Source organism: Cupressus sempervirens, chromosome 4, assembly GCF_028749045.1.
Source record: "Cupressus sempervirens isolate cs-2001-9-10 chromosome 4, ASM2874904v1, whole genome shotgun sequence".
NCBI lineage: Eukaryota > Viridiplantae > Streptophyta > Pinopsida > Cupressales > Cupressaceae > Cupressus > Cupressus sempervirens.
This window is the reverse complement of record NC_143121.1, coordinates 451,054,739-451,078,400: the sequence shown is the minus strand read 5'-3', so window position 1 is coordinate 451,078,400 and position 23,662 is coordinate 451,054,739. Positions and strand designations below refer to the sequence as shown.

The following is a 23,662-nucleotide window of genomic DNA, read 5'->3' as shown; positions in this document are numbered from 1 at the left end:
TTACAAGCTCCTGGTCATGCCGTTCAAATTAACAAATGCACTAGCTACTTTCCAATCTTGCATGAATCGCATCTTCAACAACCAATTTCTTAAGTACTTGCTGATTTTTTTTATGATACCCACATATACAGCAAAGCTTGGGAAGAATTCCTGAAACATTTGGATGAAGTCCTAGGGATCATGTAGGCTCAATCTTTGTTCGCCAAGCAATCCAAGTGTGAATTCAAGATGATAGAAATATTGTACCTAGGGCACTTTGTCAGTAAATATGGAGTGCAAGTCCACCAGGAGAAGATTCAGGAATCCTTGATTTGCCCCCACCAAAATCGTTCTCTGAGTTGCGAGGGTTCTTTGGATTGTGCAGTTATTATCGAAGGTTTGTAAAAAGATTCTCTCAGCTCAGTGCACCATTAACATATCTAACTAAGAAAGGCTCTTTCCAGTGGAATGAAAAAGCACAACACACTTTTTATAAGTTAAAAGAAGAAATGAGCTTTTGGCTAGCTCTCGCCTTACCTAACTTCACTCAACCATTCATTTTGGAGTGTGACGCACCCAAAGAGGGCATTGGGGTGATATTGATGCAAGATAGACACCCTATAGCCTATGAGACTCGGAAGCTTACACAAAGCATCTATTTTCCATCTATGACAAAGAAATGTTGGCCATCGTTCATGCACTGACCAAGTTCCGACAGTGTTTGGTAGGTGCCAAGTTTATCCTTCATACCAATCATAATAGTTTGAGATATTTTCTGGAGCAATGGGATCTGAACGAGAGGCAACAAAAATGGATACATAAGATTCAGGCTTTTGATTTTGACATCAAATATGTGAAGGGAAAGAACAGTGTGGTTGCAGATGCCTTGTCAAGAAAACCCGCCATCTGCTTACTATCTTATATTTCAGCTAACTAGAAAGCACACTTATTGGTGGAATATTCCAAAAACATATTTGCATGTAAAATAATGGCTAGTGACATTCAGAATGATCGATACAAGGTATTGGATGACGTAATTTATTATAAGGATCGGATATACTTAGTGCCAGAATCCAAACTAAAGCAAAAATTTCTAAAGGAAATACATGCCTTAGTGCCTGAACCCTTCCTACCTCCATCTAGGGGGCCCTCACACACACTAATCCCTTGACCTACAGGGCCTACCAAATGATGTTTAACTCCATAATATGAGCTTCTATATTGGGTTCGGCAAAAATTGCATTTCCCTATATACCCTCCCCCTCCAACACATTATTCAATTCTTGTTGTATTCTTCCACAAAGGAGAACTTTTATCAATTTTAAATCTCTAGGATTCCTCCCAACCCAATAAACTCTAACTACTCACTCTTGCAATCTATAACCAAAAAAAGGAAAAAAAAAGAAAAACTCATACAAAACTTGATAAAATTTTAGAACAGAAAAAAACTTAAAACAAACTATCAAAGAGGCAAAAGGAAGGACAAATGCATACTTGGAACACTCAACACTGATTATCAGAAGGATTTGAGACTCCACAAACAATCTCTCCAAAATGGCCACACCAAAATAACAGAGCAAAATCAATAAGCAAATGAGAGATTAGATGAATGAAAAGTTTCTTATTAGGCTTCTTTTAGCGCTGCAAACAAAAAAATATTAAAAAATTGATTGTTTTGTGTTTTTAACTTCATTGTTTTGGCCCCACGGGCCACGGAACTGCATGGGTCCACCCCGGTCTTCCCGGATTCGCCCAAGTCTGTGGTGGGTCTAGGCAGGGTCCCTATTGGGGACTGTGGATTCACCTCGACAAACCCACGGTCCCCAACAGGGACCATGTTCATACCCACGGCTAACTTGGGCTTGAATCCAAACTTGAACTCGAGATCCAGGTTCTGAACCCAACTTCCCAACCAATTCCCAGTCCATACAAATATAAATTGGTTGATCTACTTGTAGTACCATGAATGGCAACGTCTAGATCACATCGTTCACTATCATCTAAAAATTAGTGTGGTTCACCCCCTTTATGCCATGTACCACTCTTTATGACTACTATGACCACCCATATTTAGTAAAATCTATCCTATCAGTTGTGTCTCAACCCTTTCCACCTCTGATGTTCTTTCACACGTCATTGAACATGCAAGAACAACACCAGCCAAGATAAACCGCATGGCTTTTACCAACATAGTTAGTCCCCTAAAGAAATCTCCATAACAAGCACCCATTCCATATGTTTCCAATGTGGTTTTTTTTATATATGCTTCGCTATAGCAACCTAATTCAACAATATTCAAAAAATAAATTGAAAATAAAAAAGTTATGAACAATTGCAGATTTTGAATAAAATCTACCTGTAAACCTTTGTTGCACAAACTATGGATCTGATTGAATCGCAAAGTATTAACCAGGAAGGGTCTTTCACCACTATGACTAATATATTCTCCAAGAGGGCTCTCATCCTCAAAGAGTGAGATAAACCAAGTTAAATTCTATACAACCACAAGGGTCTCTCAAAAGGAAATAAATAATCCATGTAGCGAAATGGGCCTCTAAATCTCCTTTAATAGTTTTCCACCAAACTGTCTAGAATATATATTTTAAATTCACTTTATAATCAAATAAACCTTTTTGTGCTCCAATAGACCATTTTATGAAACAATATTTTATTTTATATACACGGTCCCTTTTTGAAGCATGCATGAATTTAAACTCTTAGTTCTCTTTCCAACAAGCTATTAGCCTATTACACTAAGTTGAATTTCAAATTAGCAAATACTAGAACAATGTTCCTGAGAAACTATCAAACAAAAATCTTCAACTTGACAACAATGACAATAAAATAACTAATCAATTGACCAGTAAACATGCACTGAATCATCTCTTCAATATAGTCTGCATCATCTATGCCAAGAATATTCACCTTTGGCATTGATCAAAACACCAAAACATTACTTGGCAATCGTTAGCTATCATTACATCATTATGTCACTCCCCTTGAGTTGATTTATCCTCTCATCTTCAATGTAACTTCTAATATTGTTATAGGAGCAAAGGTTTGTTCAAAATCAATACGTTCTTGTTGTAAATAACCTTTAAATACCAATCTTAGTTTGTTTCTTATCACTTCTCCTTGCTCTTAGTAAATTAATCAAATTAGGTTCAATAATTCATCTATGATGTAGAAATTGTTGAACAACATCAAAATTCAAAATGACTATATTGGAATGATTCCTGCCCAGTTTTATGGCTTTTAATCAAAGTCTGCAAACTCGCCACAGCTATGGCGAGTTCGGCAAGTTGGCAAGTTGAGTCAACCTAGTCGACTTATGTCAACTTGGCTTACTGAGTTTTGGGGGGTGACTTGCCCAACTCAACGAGCCCGAGCATGCAAAACTCAATCAAGTCTGAGCATATGCTTGCAAGTTTACTCTACAATTCAACACTTGGCTCAAAGAGCGGAAGTTTTAATACAAAAATAACATTTGAGTATAAGAAAGGTATTTCCTTTCTAAATACCTTTCTTATACTTTAATTTATATTTGTAATGTTAGGATGTTTCTGATAGGTTTCAACTTCGTAGGAGTTAAGATGCAAAATCTAGATTTTGGGGTTTTCTAAAAAAATTCAAACTAAGCCCAATTCCAAGATTCAACACACCTTCAGCACTCTAATGGCTTTGTAAGGTCAAATTGAAGCTAGAACAGGGATTGTCTTACGATTTTAAGTTTTTAACTCATTTCAGCCAAAACCCCCTTAGCTTCAATTTCATAATCATGACAAACTTAGCTACAATTTACATTTTACGTATATGATGAATTTATCATTTATGTACCGTGTTTATGTATTGATGACAATTAGCTTATATTTGATGATTTTCGTGTCTTTAATTTTATTCAATAAAAGGTACATGAAACAAGTTTTATTCAATAAAAGGTAAATGAAACAAGTTTTGAATTGTTAAAAAAACTCTACATTTCAAGGGTTGTTTCATTTTGCCGACTCGTTGCCAAGTCACGAGTCAAATCGACCTTGTCGAGTTCAAGCCAAGTCCAAGATTAGGAACTATGCTTCCAATTGACTTTTTTGGCTCTGCACAAGCAACTCTTAAGGAGTGACTTTAAGTCCTACTTTTTTTTGCGAATAGTGTAATTCTAATTATTATATAATGGAGATGACATAATCATCAAAGAAATTGAAGTTGACCACAAGATTTTATAAATAGACACTCTCCAAAAATCTTGGAGAGTGCATCAAAAGGTGACATTCACTTTGAAAGGTGTCATAGGAGTTCTCAAGAACAACTAAGCTCAATACCAACAAAAAATGCCCCTATAAAATATAAACTACATGCTCCAAGAACCTTGGAGTTCCTTTCCTCAAACACAAAGTTGTTTTCATTAGAATAAGATAGAGATAAAAGATTGCAAATCAGAACAGAACACAAAGGGGACATTATAGTCCTTCTTCCCCAAATTTTCTTGCCCTCGAGAAATTGCCAGCTCAACCAATAGATCAGCTTTGAACAAACCATGTGACTCTACAATCCTAAATCACTCTAGAACGTCTATAAGGTTTTAATTCGAAGCTCAATGTTACAACATTCACACAAATTAAGTAACTCCTTATCTCCTGGATGATTATGATGATACCATGTATAAAATTAGCAAATTCTCCATCACATAAGGTACTTTAACATATTTGCTTTGCACAACTATGAAAAAATCAACAAAGTTTGCACCAAAATTCCTTGTTATCACTTTTGGAACTCCTGAATACTCACCCAAATCAGACTTAAAATGGCTGTATTATTCCCACTCTATCCTTGGAAGCTTATGCCATCCTTTTCCATCATGAGTATCATACAAAATGAATTCCTTTGTAATTGTTCATGTCTAAAATAAGCATTTGATTTTTCTGAAAACCAGTACCTTGTCATTGCATGTTTACTACTTTACCAAGTTACATACATGAAATAATAACATAGATAGCAATGCAAATCACATATAGGATTAAAAAATATCTTTCTTTCCTCATGAATTCATTACTAAAAAGAAGACCATACATGGTTGGCCAAGGATTACAATTCATCTGACTATACACTACTCCCTTTGTGGTACATGAAATATTTAAAGGACCCGATTGTTGCCAAGATAGACACAACCAACAACCAACCGACGCATGAAATATTTAAAGGACCCAATTGTTGCCAAGGTAGACACAACCAACAACCAATTGACGCATGAAATATTTAAAGGACCCGATTGTTGCCAAGATAGACACAACCATCAACCAACTGACACTTACAACTACCCAGGAGTGACAATCAACTAACAATTGATGCATTGACAAATAATCAATATTATCAAATAACAACCCACATTATAGACTGACTACATTCCCCCAAAAAGAAAAAGTCATTTCTAGACGACAAGTATACATCGAGTAATATTTGGCAAGACTAATGGAAAGAGTGTAGACAGTGACTTAGACTATCAAAGTCAACATTGTAGTGTACTTCAAAAATCATATTTCAGTCTAGGCCCAACACCTCTAGTGGGGGTTTGAGGGCAGTGCCCCTTGTGGGGATCTGAGGACATCACCCCTAGCAGGGTCTTGGGGTAGCACCTAAGGTGCACTTCCTATCACAATACAAGATAGGGTGAAGAGACAACACCCACACAAGCCAAGCCCAATTTAACACCTCTAGAACATGTCGTACAATCACAATATCACCATCATATAATATATTTTTATAGCGTCTATGCAAAGTAGCCTTGATTCATTATTCACTCTGTATGGATCTTGAGTTTTCTTTATTATGTGTACAAGATTTTTCTTCTACATACAGCCTCTCATGCATATAGTTTTCTCAAAACTTGAACTTTGTAAGTTTTTGATTCTGATATAATATCACCTGCCTATGGATTCCTCATCTCATTCAGTTACATTCCTTTGTCGTATAGTCTTTTGCTCGCCTTGTGTCCTCTCTACGACCTCTTTGTGATGACCCTCAACTGAGGTGGTAAATAGTGATGTAATTTTATCAACATATGACCCAAATTATGTCAAGCACTAACAAATGATTACATCTTTAACATCAAAATCATATGAATTCTAGAGATTCACACAGTTTCATGAAATAATGTAATATATCAATATATATTTGATAAACAATTATAATATAAATACTTTATATTATCATAATATAATATAAATATTTGATGTTATCATTAATATTATCATAGTATGTATTATATATATTCAAAATTTTATTATTTGATATGTTATATTATCATAATGTGAATCTGAAACATATTAAAAATGAATTCATAGAACATTTATTAAATATATGCCAAACATTACTAAAAACAACACTATAAATAAATAACAAACAACATAAATATAATGCCAAAATATAAAAGTGTAACATTTATTAAAATACAAACAAAACAATCACTGACTAAAAGGTCATGAGCAAAGGAAAGGTTGCTATCTTTCCCCACCCCAAGTGTATATGGGAAAGATAACGATAAAGTAAGGCAGAAAAGGAAAGGCTGAATATAGAGGACATCAAACAGCCACTGACATAGAGTATCTAGTCAACTCACCCTCCAAACAGCTACAAGGATATATTATACTCAGCAAATGTAATATTATCAAGCAAGGCTATATAAGAGATAAGTATATTGAGGATAAGCATGTCTGGGACCTTTGGTCATGACAATGAGTTTTCAAAACAAGAACAATGATAAAGTTTGCACATGTAATGTATTGTTTTCAGTTTCAGATTTGCAATATGTTTGTAATAATAATAAATGCTAAATGTTTAGATGTATAACAAAGAAGGCAAAATTTATTCATGAATAAGAAGATCATAAATCATATAAAAATGACATATTGCAAATGATAAACTTCTGACTTCAGCAATGATAAAGTTTACCATTCATCAGTATTATGTCGAAGTTTCAAATTGATTACATATTGAATTAAGCTTGATAAACAGAAAGCTGATACACAAAGAAAAAAACAAAACAAAAATCAGAATATCTTAATGAAGGTCCCTAGCTATAATGCTTTTCCATTAAGTACCCACTAAGTACCCAGTAGTTGGGTACATGTACCAGTAACCAGTACCCGTCCTAGGGGTATGGGTACAAGTACCCATGCCACATAGGTCTAAACATTGGGTGAGTCAGAAACATCATTTATGCAAAGTGAATGATTCCATCCCCTTCAAATAATTTGAAAAAATGCAGGCGTAAGGGGGGATTAGTGACAGATGTTTGCTAAATAATATTCAAGGCCTGGCTACCAAGCAAAAGCCCTTACTTTCAAGCTCTTTTTTACAAGAAGGATGCTCTTTTAGAAAGAATAATGAATTGAATATGCCTCCTTCAACTAGCTATTTTAGGAGCCTCCCAACTTTATATAGCTTGGTGACGTAGATTATTCTAGGGCCCCATGATGCGCGCTTCTTCACTGAATTACTCATGTATGATGGATAGTCCAAAGAATTTTAACTTCAATATCTTCATCAAAAGTGTCTAAAACGTCCTCACCTCTATAGTTTCCATTCCGTGCTTCGCACTGACCATCATGTGCAGCAAAGTGGCTGTTAACAAAACAAAGTCCTGTGTCCCAGAACTGTCAGAAAAAATTTTAAGTTTCATATCAGTTGCTGGCCTTAAGATACTTTATAGATCCACATATTCCATGATTCTCCAATTCAAGCCACATGGTTCTATGCAAATCAATACAAACCTTAAACGAAATGCAAACACCTCCTTTATTTGCAATAACATGCCCAACACCAGTTGCTTCACTTCCGCTGTCAACATCAGATACTGCTCTCTGGCAGCAACAATAATCATGACTCAGTTCAGATAACACGTCAACTTACAATCACTAACCAAATCCAGAAAGTTGCAGCAGTACCTCTGCATCATCCCGTACAAATACCACAAGACGCATTTGGCCTCTTGAAGTGTAATGGACTATTCTATATTGATATCCAACATTATTCCTATCAATTTAAGCACAAATATAATATTGTCAGGCTGGTATCAAAAAGATTTGATTTGATCTACTCTTAAATGATAAATTTTATGAAATAACTAGAAAAGATCGAGACAAAACATGCAAGACAATAGTAAAATCTTAAGATACATACTTGCAAGTTTCCAACCAATCCTTCCCACATTCTGTATATGGCGCCCTTGGTTGATAATCACTCTCCTATGTCAATTGAAAAAAAATGCAAATAATATCAATAAAATCCTTTAATCCAACAGTCAGTGAAATTCTCATGTAAAAATTTACAACAATAGTATGAATCTATGACTTCAAAAACATTACTAGACATATTGTACTATACTAGCATTTCAAGAGATGTATACGTTCACCTACCAAATAACTATGGAAATTACGTGTGGATTATAGAAAGAATTTTCAGAATGGAAAACTACAGAGAATTAACCACTCTTCAATAGAACATAGATATAAATAGAAAAATGAAACATTTAAACAACTGAAATGTATCCCATCCATTGGTAAAGAAAATAATCAAACAATTAGACTTTTATTGATGGACAAAACTTAAAGACTCAGACCCTGTGACAATAACATTGCTGTTTAAAATGCCAGAATTGTCTAATTTAGTTCTTGACTAATCAACCATTGAAATTCCTCAGAAATTCCAGAGGAGATGTAAATGAGAGAAAGCAACATAAATAGGTGCTTCATTCTATGGTAGACAAACTAGAATACAGACAGAATAATTCTGCTATGACTAGAGGAATAATAATAAACACTAATTATACAAGAGCGTGTCCAAAACAAGAAGGTCCTTGTGACAGATGTGGGACCAGTTCATAGAACTTGCCTGTGTTCCGATAGCCACTATTTCATAACGAGCATCTATTGGAAGCCATGCCGATAAGTCCTGTGGCTGCAGAGTGTTATAGTTAGCAAGAAAATACTTCAGATTACAAGATTGTTGCACTTTCACAAAAGAACCTGTCGAAAATCCTCAGACTTGAAAAATTAAAACGCCAATCTAAAGGAACAAAGGGAGCTATATACGAGTTAAATAAATAACAATTTTGAAATGCTCTACATTAACAAGAATGTTCCAATTTGAAAACTTTGCATCTAATGGAACAACTTCTGCTTGTTGAGAAATCCTAGATATGTAAACTATCTATAATTGGCATAGACATGTCTTCTGATAATATAAAGTCTAGAAATTCCTCAATCCAATGTGAATTTTATAATTTCAATATAAATACCTTTCCAAATATAACACCTTTCATCTCAAAAAAGTTTCACTTTATATAAATTATCCATCTTGCTATAGATAAGGAATTTTGAGCTATTCCAGGAATTTTAAGTGATTGGGATATATTTCATTTCTCCTATAGTGTGCTACAGGTACATAGAAAGCTTAGCTTCTAAAAGCCTTTAATTGATCCTTGAAAAAAGGAGAAGACAACAAAACAATTGATGGGGACCTATTTCAGGATTTACCGGCTGTGAGTTCCCCACATTCCAAGTTCCAACAAAAGCACGCATCCTTTGTTCTACCTCTTCAGTGTCTACTATAACATGCATCAGAATCTGGCATGACGACACTGGTTTGATTAGTTTCGCAGATCAAAGGAAGATTTGACTTACACATATTAAGACTTGCATGTTAAAATTCTTACGCAGATGCAGGAATAAGATATCATAATGATATAAATATGTAGTAGCTTCTGCAGTATGCCAACCAAATACAGTACATTCAGAAAGTCATTATAAGATAAGGTTTTATAAAAGATCACACCTTCCCTGAGTGTTTCTTTCTTCCATCTTTGGAATAAAGGTCATACCACTGTGCCTCCAATACTTTATCAGCACCTGATGATCAAAATTGTTCAGGGTGATATCACACAAGTTGTTACGAAAAAAAAGTTTCAGGACATCGCGCTTATTTATCCATTGGTATATTGTTGAATGGGCAAGTCATTCGTAAGGGTATGGCTGAAAATAAGTCTCTTGCAGCTAAGAGATGTGAGATATAAAGTAATTTTTTCCTTGCCTTAGGAATAAAGATATATTACTTCTACTTTTTTACTTTTTGAGTTGCAGATAAAGGCATATCAGGTAATTCATCGTCAAATTAATCACTCACTCAAAGTTAAACTTATGTATATAATTGCACTCAAGGCTGCCTCTGTTGTTTACAATAGTATGTAACAAAACTCACATTGGATACCATTTTTGCAGTTTATAATCAAAATAGCATCAATCCTTAGCTATCTATAATGAAAATGTTCTAACATGCATGGTGAACACTGGATTCTAAATCCATATGGTGCTCAATTAGCTAAAAAGAGTATGTCTCAAATTAAAGCAAACATGTTAGAGATTATTGCAATAATTACCATCAGTATGCTTCTGAAGATTTTCCACGGGCAAGTCTTTGCAGGTTCCAATGCAATCAGCCAGACCAAACACGCCTTTGCAATAAACTTGAATGGAAAGTACAGCACTCTGAAAGCAGTTAAGAATTTAAATTGTTCACTACAATCAATTTAGCAAGACTCAAGGATCCAGAAATATTCTAAATTTAAAGAACTTTGTTTCCTGAATTCTGCTGTTACACACGTACCTGTGGATCAATCACTTCAAAGGAGAAATCTTGGTTCACTTTCAATGCCCCATCCTTCTCTTCAGTATTCTTAATCTGCAATATTCTTGACATTGTAAATAATTTGAACAATCGACATGTCATCACTGGCATCCTCCTCATGTTGAAATGCCAATGGGTTTTGTGGAGGCTACTGATTCTATCTTAACAGTGCAGAGAACCCATTAAAACTGACTCGTCGGTGATTAGGGACAACAAGATTTTCAACTAAAAACATTAAGGCATCTTTTTAAGTAGGAGAGTTTGAGCAATAGTTTACACCACTCATTTTATTTAAATTGTTGCAAATGGAATGCAGGGGATACTATCAGTGTTTTTTTTTCCTGATAATTTTTTAATTTTTTAAGTGACAATTTTCCACAGGATTTCAAACTTTCTGTCAAACACTATTAGCTGAGTAAATACTGCAAGCTCTTCTTGATGGAACCATTTAGTAATTTAAATGGAAATGATCTTTAGTTAACTCCTGTTAATATAAATTTTATTTACAAAATAGGCACTCAAAGCATCCGATATTCATACAGTATAACACTACTCACAAAAAATTAGGAGGGAAGAGAGCACACTCCCCAATGGTTAAACCATAATTAACAGAATCCATTAATACAAGCCTAATATGGAAACAAAATCAAAGACATTCATGAGCCCAATAGAAAATACAATACAGTAAGGAGGGAAGAGATCACACCCACCAATGGCTTAACCATAATTAAGAGGACCCATTAAAATATACCAAGTAGCATGAAAACATAATCAAAGACATCCGTGAGTCCAAAAGAAAACACAATACAGTATAACACTACTCACAAAAGTTAGGAGGAAGAGATCACCCTCCCCAATAGCTTAACCATAATTAAGAGAATCCATTAATATATGCCAAGGACCACGAAAAACTTCAAAGACATTTGTGAGCCCAAAAGAAAATACAAACAAGGTAATAGGTTCATTAAGAACAACCCCATGTGGGGATAGCTACACTTTCTTTGTAACACTAGCCAGCAGTAAAATCTACAGATCAAACAAGGTCCCCAAAGCCATCTGAGCACTACATTTTCTCACTTCTCCTGCCTCTTTTGGGTGTTTTAGAAAAATAGCAAGAGCTAGACAAGGAAATGTATCATCTCAGGGAAAAGGTGCTCAACCATCAAAACTAAGGATGCAGTAAGCTAGTGCAGTTGAGATGAAATGACTGACTAACTATGTGGTTGATGCTCAGCGCCTCAATTGCCATAGCAATGCTTCTATATAAAAGAATTGTGGCAAAGGGAATTGGGATTAACCAATCAATAGCACAAGTGGTGTTGCTTCAATGCCCAATAAGTTTTTGACGGTGCTCCACTTCTAGTGCCACTTTCTTTTCTAGAACTCTATTTGAATCATGACAGTAGAAGTTACAAATTTTGCTAGTGACTTTAAAAGGTACTTTAATTTAAAATAGCACCACTTGTGTCTTTCCACAAGTAAAAAAGAATCTAAATGTGACAAATGTCATAAATCTTTGCAATTTGCATATAACATGGAAAAATCTTATAACAAAGCCATCTTCCACATGAAGAAATCAAATTATTAGGAATGAAGATGTTGATCCACCTCTAAGCATTTTGGGCTCGCAAGAAAAATTTAAAAACATGCTTGATAAGTGCAAAATGGTGACAAGAAATGCAAGATAGAAGTTGTAAAGTTTAATAGATCTTTATTGGTGGAGACTAAGCAATTATATTTCAGTCTGATTTCCTTAATTTAGCAGATTTCTTTATTCCTTATGTGATTGCTTAACTTCTTAATTAGATATACTTGCTGAAGCAGCATTCTGTTCTGATCTGAGATCTATATGCCAATTTTTATTGATATGATCTGCTGATACAAATGGGGCTAACATATATATATATATATATAGAAACATAACCAAATAGGGCCATGACCCTACGTGGTCATGCCTCAACATATATATATATATATATATATTAGCACCTATTCATTACTAATCATAACCAATACTAATCTCACCCGATGACAAGTCTTAACACTCAAACAATGCCAAAGAAGACTCCCAATTTATCAATCAGTGTGAGCATGTTAACACTCGATGATGATCGGTGATAAGAATAACACTTGATAGCAATCGAGATGTAATATAATATCACTCTATGTTTAACAGTTGTGAAACACATCATTTGATGTAAATGATATCTTCAACATCTGAACGTAGAAGATCAATATCATATTAAGAATGAGGAATATTCTGCAGTATAAATTATAATGACAGATTTGTAATATATATATAATGTCAGCTTCTAATATTTAAACAGCAGATGTTTCAATACACTAACTGCTAACATTCTTAACACTCCCTCTTTAGCAATGAGAGTTTGAAACATTTTATATATATACAAGTACCGCTCGACGGTGGCTTAACAATTATGGTGTCCGGCAAAATTTGGCCCGAAGAACTATAACAATAATTTTCATGGTGTCCGGCAAAATCCAGCCAAAAGAACCATGATGGTTATCAATGTGCCCAACAAAATCTAGCCCAAAGAACCATGATGGTTATCAATGTGTTTGGCAAAATCCGACCCAAAGAACAATGATAACACTTTCCTTCAACACTTTTGGTGTTAGAAGGTTGGTCAACTATTGATAAGAACGTCACCTTACAATAGTGACCTTAAACATATATGAAAGATCATCACCTTTAATTTTACAAGTTTGCAAACAATCTAATTTTTCAATATTCATGAATATATATAAATTTACAAATATAATTACAAATTTGTCATACCAAGTTTACTTCTGAAGTACTTTATTTTCATTCTTGCAAGAGGCTTAGTAAAAATATCAGCATTTTGATCATTAGTGCTGATATAGATTGTAATATCCTCCCCTGATTTGAACTTTGACTTGCAGAAATTTAACTTAAGGAATATTGTCAAACACTTTGTATGCAAACTCATAAAGCTGATTTCCTCAATAAATTGCTTTCCAATGAGTAGATTTACGAACAACTATGAAGTGACATTAAAATGCATAATACACATCATAACATTTTCACAAACACTTGGCACACATTCAATAGTATATGAAAAATCTGGAAACTCTTTCAATCTGCTAATAAAGGGTGATTTTTAAATGTAGATGTGCACTTACAGCTGCCTTAAAGGCTGCAACAACTATTCAGACTTGTATTCAACAATTATCATGCAAAATATCAAAATTTGACAGAAGAAACCTGGAATTAGTTGCCGTAGTATTTTGCAAATGTAGTCGGCCAGCCCTCCAAACTTCTAATCAGCCGGAAAAACAAGTAAACTTGATACCAACACTGTTCACGCCGTACTGTAGCAAAATACTGTTCATGCCGACTGTAGCAAAATACTGTTCATGCAGCACTATAGCAATAACTAACTTCAGATCTGCACCTCAAACCCTTGTAAATTTCTTCATGCAAACGCCCCAAATGAAACCCAGTGTGTTTCCTGAAATGAAAACACCCTCGATCCTCCTAACTGTGTCTTCCAACAGCGAAGAGAATGCTAGCAAAGAGGGATTCCGTCCTCCAAGCCCGATAATCAAATATCCAGCAACATAACATTAATCTTCATCCAAGCATACAAAAAAAAAAGCTCTTCCATTTCTTTTATAGTGTTCTCACAAGAGCTCAATCCTTCGTTTTCTCAATGTGGGATAAAACATAACTCCCTTTATATACCTTATGTCTCCAATGTGTTATAAAAATAAAGGGAACTCTTTTAATTTAAATATTTCCCACAAACTATAGTCTATGCATTAATAAAGTTAAATATTTAAATTTAACTTTATAAAATGGCTTTATCAATGCATAACAAATCTTATCAATGATAAATAAGTCTTCTTGTCGATTTTAAACAATTACCATTCACATACCACTGTGACTGAATGTCCGGCCATGTCCAAGATGACTTACTATAAATAGTAAGTATGCCCAAAGTTGCCTCAGAACCCCTCAGAAAGACCTGAAACTGAAACTGTCTAGGCCAAATGGCCTCTAAGCCCCTTTAATGTCCTAGTTAGCCTACGGGACTGTGGGGAAATAGGCTAACGACAACATCATGCTATGAATGCTAGAAAGGGGACATTGCATAGATCAACTTGGTCACATTTCTGTCAACCATGTCTCTGATATAGTGGTATGGAGTTTCGATGTGCTTTGACCGATTGTGGAACACTGGATTAGCGGAAAGTTTGATGTATCTTTGGTTATCACAATGAATCACTGTGGGATCTAATTTCTTTCCAAATAATCCAAATAATAGCTTTTGTAACCATATTGCTTCACGTGCCCCCATGGAGGTTGCCATGTATTCAGCTTCGGTGGAGCTCAAGGCAACTTTAGGTTGTTTTCTACTGAACCATGATATCATTGCTGATCCAAGACTGAACCAACATCTGGTTCTACTCTTATGGTTTATGGAACAACCAGCCCAATCAGAATCGGTACAACCTTCAAGTTCGATTTCAGCATTTTTGTACTTTAGTCCACAACCAACAGTGCCACGTAGATATCTCAAAATGTGTTTTGCAGCCATTAGATATATCTTCTTAGGCTCATACATAAAGTGACTTAATACATTTGTGGCATAGCATATATCGAGCCTAGTATTTACCAAATACATGAGATACCCAATGATTTGTCTGTAGAGAGTAGTGTAATGTTCCCGTTATAAAACAAATCATTTATCAATTTTTTTTAACCAGCCGATTGATTTAATGTATCTTGGACCCATTTTTATTTTTGTTTCCGTAGTTTGTGTCGCCATTGGCTATCTTTGTACACCCTCGAAAAGTTTCCTGACGGGTATTTAAGCACAGCTTGTAAGTAGTCTTTAATCATGCTTTTTGGATTATTTCTTATACTGTGAATTCCTGTTGGAATTTTGGATTGTTCGCAATTTCAAAAGTAAAAGATCTTCCCTACTTGGCTATTCCAATTTCGGTGGGATTTAGCCCTCACCCTATTCCGTCGCTTGTAACACTTCGCTCGGATCTAGCAAATCAAAGCATCATCTTTCGATATTTATTGGAGAGATTATTCATATTCAAGTTTTCTATTGTTGTGTCTGATCTACTTGTATTCTGTATGAACATGTTGCATTCATTATTGTGGCTCAAACACTTTTCGTGCGGTATCTAGGCAACTCTGTATAGCCCTTTCATTGCCTGTACAGCCTCCACTCCACCACACATCTTTCACCAACTCCCCGTACCCCTTGCACCTTCCGTCTATTGATCATACAGCCTATCTGGCCTTGACTCCGTATGCCATCTACTACGCCAACATACTTCCTTCCCATTCCCCCTGTACGCCTCACTGTATGGCCATCTTGGCTCTCCCCACACGCCAAATTATCATTCATCATATGTCGTTTAACTCATTTCCAAGACACTTCCACTGTAGTACCCATACGGTAGTATTTGAAACAACAAATAAATGAATGGTCATTGTTATTAGTTGCATATGGTTCTATGTTGCCTCCTATTTGCATCTCATATGAAACACCAACAATCTTGAGAAACCATTAATCAACATCAAGCTGAAAACTATAAGAAATTTAGTTGCAAGCCAATTGTTTGACAAAATTACAGGAAGAAATAGACATTAAAATAACAGAACAAGGCAGACTATTACAGTGGTATCAGAGCTTGTTTATCCTGCCATCCTAGTGGGTACAAACACAATGAACAAGTGGTGATATGACAAATTGGAGTGTTCAACCTATAACTCATCACTATAATTTAAGAATCAGGGCTCGTCTAAACACAGGACAAGAGGAAAAGGGAAATCTAGAGGATCATATTGATACAGGTGAACAGGTTATTGGCAATATGGGAGACAGGAATGTTGGAGATCCTGAAGAGGAAAGATTCTTACAATTATTAGAGACCTTGGCACAGGGACAGCGATTAGCTGAACAGAGGGCACAAGAACAGAATCAGAGATTGGAGCTTATGATGCAGATGATGGCTCGTCAAATGGGGTTGAATGCTAACATGGGTGGAGGAAATAATCAAAATGGTAATAATCAGAATGATAACAATCAAAATGGGAATAATCAAGATGGGACACATAATGGAGGTGAAAAAGTTGGGAACGATTTCGGTCATGCACCCCAACAAGCTAGATAGTGAGTTTGAGGCCCATGATTCCCACATTTCCTCCTAGAGCCCCACATTTCATCACTGATATACAAGACCAGTTGAGGAGAGATTGGGAAGCCGAAGATCCAGATTTTACTGCTGCAATTACCTTTAGGGAGTATATGGATGTGCGGATGAAACATATGCCACATGGACATGATAGGAACCAGAGCTATGAGCTACGGAAGAAAGTAGGGAAACTTCAGTTACCATATTATGATGGCTCGAGGAAGTCCACAACAAGAGCTTGGGTTCAAAAGCTTGACACGTACTTTCAATTGAACCCTATGCCTGAGGAAGAAGCTATTAAGTACGCAACAATTCATCTGGATGGGTTAGCACACAAGTGGTGGCATCATGGTATGGTCACTATGAGTCATGCACATATTACCTCATATGTGGAGTTTACGGAGAGACTAATTGAACGTTTTGATAAGAAGGATCCAGAACTCCATTTCAAGGAGTTAGCTCAGCTTAAACAGTGGGGATCATTGGAAACATACATTTCAAAGTTTCAAAAACTTGCAGCGTTAGTAACACATGTATCTGAATGGAGGATACTGGTTCTATTTATGGATGGGTTCGCTGATCTGTTGAGGGGGTGGATTAAAGCTCTCAACCCTCCCACTTTGCAGGAAGTCATTAAGAAAGCTCGTGACATGGATTCCTCTTCAGCTTCCAAAAATAAATTCCAAGCAAAGAGTTTCCCTTCGAGGAAAGATAAGGACAGGAAACCTTTTCATAGAGAGGCTCAACCACCTAAGAAAGAAAGTAAGAGGTTGGACGATGAGACACTTAATGATCTCACGAAGAAGAAGCTTTGTTTTCATTGCAGAGAGCCTTGGGATTTGTCACATAAGTGTCCATTGAAAGAAAAAGCTAAGCAGATGGAGTACTTTTCAGCCGAAGAGTCAGTGGATGGAGATTCAAAGAAGTCATCAGAATCAGATGGGGATGATGATAATTCTTCACATGAGGAAGCATGCAGTGATAGCACAATAGCTCAGTTGTCCAGTATACAGGATGTCGTCACTTTCAGAGTTAGGGGAACTTTGGATGCATAGAGATTTGTGGCACTCATTGATACAGGGGCAACACATAACTTCATTGATGAGAAGTTTGTGTCACGCAGAGGGCTACATATAGACAAGCATAGGGGATTTAAGGTGATGGTTGTCGATGGCTTCAAAATCGACTGTACCAAGAAAATCTCCAACTTGCAGCTTTGTTTGGGAGATTATGACATGGTGGGAGATTTCTTTGTGGTCAACATTGGTGATCAAGATATAGTGCTTGGAATGAACTGGATGAAGTCTCTGGAAGAGTTCACATTTAACCTCCAGAAAATGGAAATGAGGTTTGAGGAAAATGGTAAGATAGTGCTCAAAGGTTTGTAAAATGGGAGACTTCGAGTGGCATCACTCAAGCGGATGCAGAGTTTCTCTAGACATGATCAGGTGCAGTGGGCAACAGAGTTCAGAGCAATGTCGGAGATTCCAGAGCAGCATGGAAAAGAGTATCCACCTAATGTACAGGAACTAATAACCAAACATACTAAGGTGTTTGGTGAGATACCTCCAGGGAGACCCTCAGATAAGGGAATCGAGCATGTTATTGAGTTAGAGGAAGGGACTAAGCCAATAATCATCACACCCTACCGCCATCCAAAGAGATATAAGGATGAAATAGAAGAGGCAATCAAGGAGTTGATTGACATGGGGCACATATGGCCAAGTAAGAGTCCTTTCGCTTCTTCAGTAGTATTGGTGAAGAAGAAGGATGGTACAATGAGGATGTGCATTGATTATAAGGAGCTAAACGAGAAGACAATCAAGAACCGATACCCTATCCCGCGCATCGATGAGCTTATTGATGAATTGCACAGTGCATGCTACTTCTCTAAGATTGATTTGAGATTCGACTGCCACTAGATACAGGTTAGAGAGGTGGATGTGGAGAAGACAGCTTTTAGATGCCACTACGGACATTTTGAGTTCTTAGTCATGCCCTTCGGGTTGACTAATGCTCCCGCCACTTTCCAGTCCTGTATGAATAGAGTGTTCAGAGATCAGTTGAGGAAGTTTGTGTTGATATTTTTTTATGATATATTGATATACAGCTGTACTTGGGAGGAACATTTGAAGCATATTGATACAGTGCTCAGTTTTCTAGAGAGGGAGTCATTATATGCCAAGATGAGTAAATGCGAGTTCAGGATGACAGAGTTGCTCTATCTAGGGCATATTACTAGTGCAGGAAGTGTTCAAGTTGACCCAAACAAGATCAGGGCCATTCTAGATTGGCCACCACGGAGGAACACTTCACAACTCAAGGGATTTCTCGGGCTTTTTTTGACAGGTTCAAGAAGCTGATGAGTACATGTCCTGTTTTGGCTATTCCAGATTTCACCAAACCTTTTGAGTTGCAGTGTGATGCCTTGGGAAAAGGCATAGGAGCTGTCCTCGTGCAGGAAAAACATCCCATCGCATATGAGAGCAGGAAATTACGAGGTGTCGAGAAAACCTATAGCATCTATGACAAAGAAATGCTAGCAATCATGCACACACTAGCTAAGTTCAGGCAGTACTTGGCAGGAAGCCGATTCACGGTAAAAACATATCATAATAGCTTGAAACATTTCCTTGGACAAAAGGATCTTAATGACAGGCAACAGAAATGGGTGAGTAAATTACAGGCCTATGATTTCGACAATCTATGTCAAAGGGAAGAAAAATATTGTCACAAATGCTTTATCTAGGAGGCCTCATTTGCTTGCTGTTGGGATAATCATGGATGATTGGAGAGAGATGATCTTGGCAGAATATGCTGAGGATAGTTGGGCATCTGGCGTTATTGAGGGGACTATTCAGGATAGCTGATACACCGTTGTAAATGATCTAATCATCTATAAGGAAAGGATTTATTTAGTACCCGAGTCTGCTATGAAGCAGAAGATTTTGAGGGCATTTCATGATTCACCATTGGCAGGACATCTCGGATTCTTTAAGACAAATCGACAGGTGAGAGAGCGCTTTACTTGGAAAGGACTCAAATCAGAGGTGCTTCAATTTGTTAGGGAGTTCCCAGTGTGTCAGCAGAACAAACAGGAACATTCCTTTCCGGGTGGTTTACTACAGCCCCTACCCATACCAGAGAAGAAGTGGGATAACATTTCCATGGATTTCATCATAGGCCTCCCCAAGGCACAAGGTCGGGATTGTATTTTTGTCGTGGTAGAAAGATTGCCGAAATTTGCACATTCCTTTGCAATTTCGTCTACATATTCAATAGCACAAACAGCAAAACTATTTTTTCGAGAGGTATTCAGACTACATGGGATACCTCGAAGCATAGTTAGTGACAAAGATAGCAGATTTATGAGCCACTTTTGACAGGAGTTGTTCAGGTTATGTAGAAACCGATGGGCAGACAGAGATAGTGAACAAATGGGTTGAGGGATATCTCTGAAACTACATTGCAAGGCAGCAGAGCGCTTGGGTGAAGTGGCTACATCTAGGGGAGTACTACTATAATACCTCTTTCCATATGTCTATTCAAATGTCCCCTTTCATGGCACTGTACGGGTATGATGCTCCTAATTTCTTGGGTTTGTTATTTGGGGATAGTAGGGTGCCTAAGGCCAAGGATATTTTGCAGGAGTGTCAGGACATTATACGATACTTGAAGGAAAATTTGCAAAAGGCACAAAATCAGAAGAAGCAATATGCTGATCAACACAAGGTTGAGAGGTCCTTTGAGGTGGGAGACATGGTGTACCTCATGTTACAGCCGTATAGACAGTCCTCTCTCAAGAGGAGTGGAGCAGAGAAATTGAAACCACACTACTATGGACCATTCAAAGTAATCAGGAGAGTGGGCGAGGTAGCTTATGAGTTGGTGCTGCCTAGAGACAGTAAAGTGCATAACGTGTTCCATGTGTCATGCCTTAAGAAGGCATTGGGGCATTATGTGGTGCCTTCAGTAGTATTGCCACCTCTTGATGATGAGGGAAAGCTTATCTCGATTCCCAAGGCTATACTTGACACCAAGGAGAGGGTGCTTCGCAAAAGGACTATCAGGGAGTACCTAGTGAAGTGGAGGAACATACCAGTTAAGGATGCAACATGGGAGGCAGAGCAAATTCTTCAGCATCCTGAGTTGAGATTGCTTGGGGACAAACAATTTCAAGACGGGCGGACTCTAATGTCCCCCACTTAGCCAGTCTGGATATATGTTGTCGTTAGCCTGTTCTTTTCATGGTCTCGAGGGCTAACCAGGACTTCAAAAGGGATCCTGAGGTTATTTGGCCTAGTCAAATCTAATTACAGGTCAAATGGAGTTCGTTTGTTGGGTTTTGGGGAGGACTTACTATTTTTAGTAAGCCAACAGGGGATGCAGTGCCTTCATTTTTCAGTGGCAGGATGAGATGCATTTTGTCAAGCTCTTTCCGATGAGCTATTATATGTGGGGATTCCGAGTTTATTTGGTATAATATTTTATTGTTTGAAGTTATAACAATAAAGTGACTATAAAAATTAAATATTATAATGTTTCATAAAGTCACTTTATAAAAAATCAAGTCCCCCCTTTTAAAATACATACATGGCCATTCGTAAAAGGGAAAAAGTAACATTAAAACTCATGTATTATCCCACATTGGCAAGAGGGAAGCATAGGACTAGTGAGGAAGGGTTAAAAGAAAGAGGATAGCTCTCATTTAGGCATGCTGAATATTATTTGAAATTGGAAGTAATTGTGGAGATTATTTCTTCGGGCCTGGAGGACGCAAACCCTCTACGCTTTCAATCTTGACACCATTGAAAGATATGGTCTTGAGATTCAACATTGTAATATCAAGTTTCTGTAGCGCGGTACTGTAGCAGTCCGAATCACTATAGCGCGATACTGTAGCAGCGAGTTACTGTAGCAGTCCGAATCACTGTAGCAGCAAGTTATTGTAGTAGTCTGGATCACTGTAGCTACGAGTTACTGTAGCAATTTCAGAACTATTAACACTACTGTAGTTGCAATGGGTATGGACCATCATTGAACTCTATAGTTGATATAATGTGTTGAGTTTAATGAGAAGATATGATTGTTATGGTAGTTGTAATTTTCTGATAATCTGAAACAAGAAATAAATGAATGGTCATTGTTATTAGTTGCATATGGTTCTATGTTGCCTCCTATTCGCATCTCATATGAAACACCAACAATCTTGAGAAACCATTAATTAACATCAAGCTGAAAACTATAAAAATTTAGTTGCAAGCCAACTGTTTGAAAAAATTACAGGAAGAAATAGACATTAAAATAACAAAACAAGGCAGACTATTACACAAATGGATCCATCTGGGGGAATATTACTACAATACCACATACCACATGTCCATCGAAATGGCACCATTCAAAGTTCTGTATAGGTACAAACCCCTTTCCTTCATCGACACAATTTTGGGAGACAGTCACGCACCAAGGGCAAGGGATTGGCTTCAAGAGGGACAGGACCTTCTGAGATGCTTGAAGGACAATCTACAGAGGGCACAAAATCAATAGAAGATATACGCCGACAAACACAGAATGGAGAGGAGTTTTGAAGTAGGACATTTGGTCCATCTCTGACTCCAGCCTTATCAACAATCCTCATTGAAGAAGAAAGGAAAAGAAAAACTAAAACCCTGATTCTATGTCCCCTATCGTGTAACTCGCCGCATTGGGGAAGTTGCCTATGAGCTAGAACTTCCGGAGGGTAGCCGTATTCATAATGTCTTCCATCTTTCTTGTATGAAAAAAACCGTAGGGCAAAATGTCACAGTTGCTACCGACCTCCCAACACTCAATGAAGAAGACAAGCTCATATTGGAACCGGCCGAAATCATCGAAGTTCATGAGAAGACTCTACGGAACCGCACTGTGAAGGAATATTTGGTGCGTTGAAAACACTTGCCATTGGATGACGCGACATGGGACAGCGAGCACATTCTCCAACACCCGGCATTGCATTTGCTTGAGGACAAGGAAATTTTGGGATGGGAGGACTATAATGTTCCCATTATAAAATAAATCATTTATCAAATTTTTGTAACGGGCCGATTAAGGAAATTTTGGGACGGGAGGACTATAATGTTCCCGTTATAAAATAAATCATTTATCAAATTTTTGTAACGGGCCGATTGATTTAATGTATCTCAGACCCATTTTTATTTTTGTTTCCGTAGTTTGTGTCGTCGTCGGTTGTCTTTGTACACCCTCGAAAAGTTTCTCGACAGGTATTTAAGCATGGCTTGTAAGTAGTCTTTAATCATGCTTTTTGGATTATTTCTTATACTACGAATTCCTGTTGGAATTTTGGAGTGTTCGCCATTTCGGAAGTGAAAGATCTTCCCTACTTGGCTATTTTAGTTTCGATGGGATTTAACCCTCACCCTATCCCGTTGCCTGTAACACTTCGCTCGGATCTGGCAAATTGGAGCATCATCTTTTGGCATTTATTGAAGGAATTATTCATATTCAAGTTTTCTATTGTTGTGTCTAATCTACTTGTATTCTGTATGAACGTGTTGCATTCATTATTGTGGCTCAAACACTTTTTGTGCAGTATCTAGGCAACTCTATACAGCCCTTTCATTGCCTGTATGACCTCCACTCCACCACGCACCTTTCACCAACTCCCCGTACTGCCTTGCACCTTTCATCTACTGATCGTACGACCTATTTGGCCTTGACTCCGTACGCCATCTACCATGCCGCCATACTTCCTTCCCATTCCCCCCATACGGCCATCTTGGCTCTCCTCACACACCAAATTATCATT

The 23,662-nt window shown here is 37.1% G+C and overlaps 1 protein-coding gene across 7 annotated transcripts in view; it reads right to left on the bottom strand.

Moving 5' to 3' along the window:
• LOC149561932 (uncharacterized) overlaps window positions 1-23,662 on the bottom strand; it is a 240,421-nt gene that overhangs the window by 205,803 nt on the left and 10,956 nt on the right. For all 7 annotated transcript variants that reach the window (XM_089825455.1, XM_089825459.1, XM_089825458.1 and 4 more), the window contains exons 4-12: window positions 10,636-10,710; window positions 10,409-10,517; window positions 9,808-9,881; window positions 9,510-9,599; window positions 8,866-8,931; window positions 8,155-8,219; window positions 7,920-8,007; window positions 7,746-7,835; window positions 7,544-7,628 (exon numbers count right to left, since the gene is read on the bottom strand). In XM_089825455.1, coding sequence (XP_089681581.1) covers window positions 7,544-7,628; window positions 7,746-7,835; window positions 7,920-8,007; window positions 8,155-8,219; window positions 8,866-8,931; window positions 9,510-9,599; window positions 9,808-9,881; window positions 10,409-10,517; window positions 10,636-10,710 — 742 coding nt within the window. The remainder of the gene's footprint in view (window positions 1-7,543; window positions 7,629-7,745; window positions 7,836-7,919; window positions 8,008-8,154; window positions 8,220-8,865; window positions 8,932-9,509; window positions 9,600-9,807; window positions 9,882-10,408; window positions 10,518-10,635; window positions 10,711-23,662) is intronic.